The sequence below is a fragment of the Alligator sinensis genome, unplaced genomic scaffold (genome assembly GCF_000455745.1).
Source record: "Alligator sinensis unplaced genomic scaffold, ASM45574v1 scaffold512_1, whole genome shotgun sequence".
Lineage (NCBI taxonomy): Eukaryota > Metazoa > Chordata > Crocodylia > Alligatoridae > Alligator > Alligator sinensis.
The window spans coordinates 2,158,280-2,160,389 of NW_005842063.1; the positions used below are offsets into that span (position 1 = coordinate 2,158,280).

General features: G+C 59.1%; 1 protein-coding gene across 1 annotated transcript in view; it reads right to left on the minus strand.

Annotated features, from left to right (window-relative positions):
* ZBTB17 (zinc finger and BTB domain containing 17) overlaps positions 1–2,110 on the minus strand; it is a 19,761-nt gene that overhangs the window by 3,964 nt on the left and 13,687 nt on the right. The window contains 2 exon segments of the mRNA XM_006023204.2: positions 747–834; positions 1,866–2,108. Of these exon segments, the coding sequence (XP_006023266.1) occupies positions 747–834; positions 1,866–2,108 (331 nt within the window).

Here is a 2,110-nt window from a genome sequence, read left to right on the forward strand (position 1 = left end):
CATTCGGCTTCGGACACGCCAAGACAGCCGGAGCGTTTTGCATTTAATGTCCCTGCAGTGCTCTGATCGAACGGGCTGGGCTGCCAGCTCCCGCGCTGCTAGCTTGAGCCTGGCCATATTTGGTATCCTCCTTCCAGCTTAGCTCTCAGAGTCAGGTCATGCCACGCCACGGGAATCTCCTCTGCTGCTTAAAGCAAAGGCATGAACCCTTCAGGATCTGGGGGAAAACCTCGCAGCTGGAGGGCTCGGATGCCAGAAGGCAAATATGAAAACCCTCAGATTTGGCTTAAAAACTCGCAAGAGTCTCAGGACAGTGCATCTTGTGACTTGTCGAGGCTGGGCTCGTGGCTCTTGAAGAGCCGGGCCTGCGATACGGAAGGGGGCACCAGCTATGCCTCTGCCACCTGAGGGCAAGGGAATAACTGCCAATAACACCAGTACGATTTGCAGCAGTGCCCCCACAGCTCCTCCTGCAGAACTGTTCACCGCACATGGCACTGCCTTTCCCAACAGGGAATGCTCACGAGCCCCCGAGCCCAGGGATGCCGGGTCCACACCGAGCACCTGGCATGCACCAAAGAAGCTCTGGTCTGGTCTCAACCTACACACTGAAGCCCCCATCCAAGGCTGGGCTTGCTGATCTGTTGCCTCTGCTCGGGGTGATGCTGTCTGCAAAACCCAGGAGACCCTGGAGCTGCTCCCCCCCCCGCTGCACCCGTCCCTAATGCCTCCCCGCCTGGGGGTACCTGACGTGGTGAACTGCTTGCCACATTCACGGCACTTCAAGGGGCCGTCAGCAATGTGAATCTTCAAGTGCGCCTTCAAGTTTCCCACCTGCCGGCAGACAAGACAGGTCCCTTCAGCCTGGCTGGGCTTCTGGAGTGGAGGCACGCTGTGTCAGACCCTGCCCGCTCTGTCCCGTGCACACGGGGGGCACAGTGCCGGTAACAAATGTCTCAGGGCAGCAGAGATGGGACATCCGCTCACACGCACTCGCCAGCCGGGGTTACAGTGGCAGGACCAAAGCTTCCCAAATGCTGGAGTGGCGACGGGGGTACGGGGATGGGCCAGGTTGAATTGTCCCCCTACTCATCGCCTGCTTCCACACTGCTGAGGCAGCAGGATCAAAGAGCTCAGAGGCCAGTCAGGAAACCCTCAAATTATCCTTGGCTCTGTCACCATCTTGCTTGGACACCGTGGGCAAATGAGCTTCCCCTCCCTGGCCCTCAGCTTTCCCATCTGTACAATGGGGATAGAGAAGCCTCTAACAGCATTAGGCATTTAAGTGCCCAGATACCAAGGGGACGGGAGAGCGGAAGGAGCCTGGGGAAGCCTTCAGTCAAGGCCTATTTGGAGGGTAACAGTGTGATCTTGTCTAGCTGTGCTGTTCTGTTTCTCCTGGAAAGGACCGTGACACTTCCCTCCAGCCCCTGCCAGCCTTCCCTTCAACCAGCGGGAGATGCCCAGGGGAGGATACACACACGAGGTGCAGAGAGTGAGGACCTAAACATCTGGCAAGAAGGCAGCTTCAAAGGGTTTTGAGATACCCAGCTACAGGCTTAGAGCCAAACACAGCCTTGGTCATGCCAGCCATCACCCATGGCACCCGGTGGCCTGACACATAGCCTCCTGAAGCCCTCTCTCTACGGGCCAGGAAGCAGCCCTGAATGGAGGTGCAGCCCAAGCAGAGTCAATGCCCGGAGCTCACGCCTGCTTCTGCCGAAAGCAGCCAAGCACATTCTGTGACAGCAAGGACTGGAGGGGACGTCTATCCTCCCCGGGGGCTGGGTGCAGCCCTCCAGGTCACGGCAGACTGCCCGAGGAGCCCCGAGGGCTGAGCACCCTCCCCCCACCCCCACACACACCTGATTAAACTTTTTGTCACAGTGCGGGCACTTGTGCTCCTTGTCGGTGTCGTGGGTCTCCAGGTGGCGCATCTTGGAGGTGGGGTCGGAGAAGGAGCGCCCGCAGTAGTCGCACTGGTAGGGCTTCTCGCCGCTGTGCACCAGCTGGTGCCGCTTGAGGTTGCCTGAAGTAGTGAAGAGCTTCCCGCAGTCATCGCACCGGTACTTGGCCTCCCCCGTGTGCCGCTTCTTGTGCAGGTTCAGCA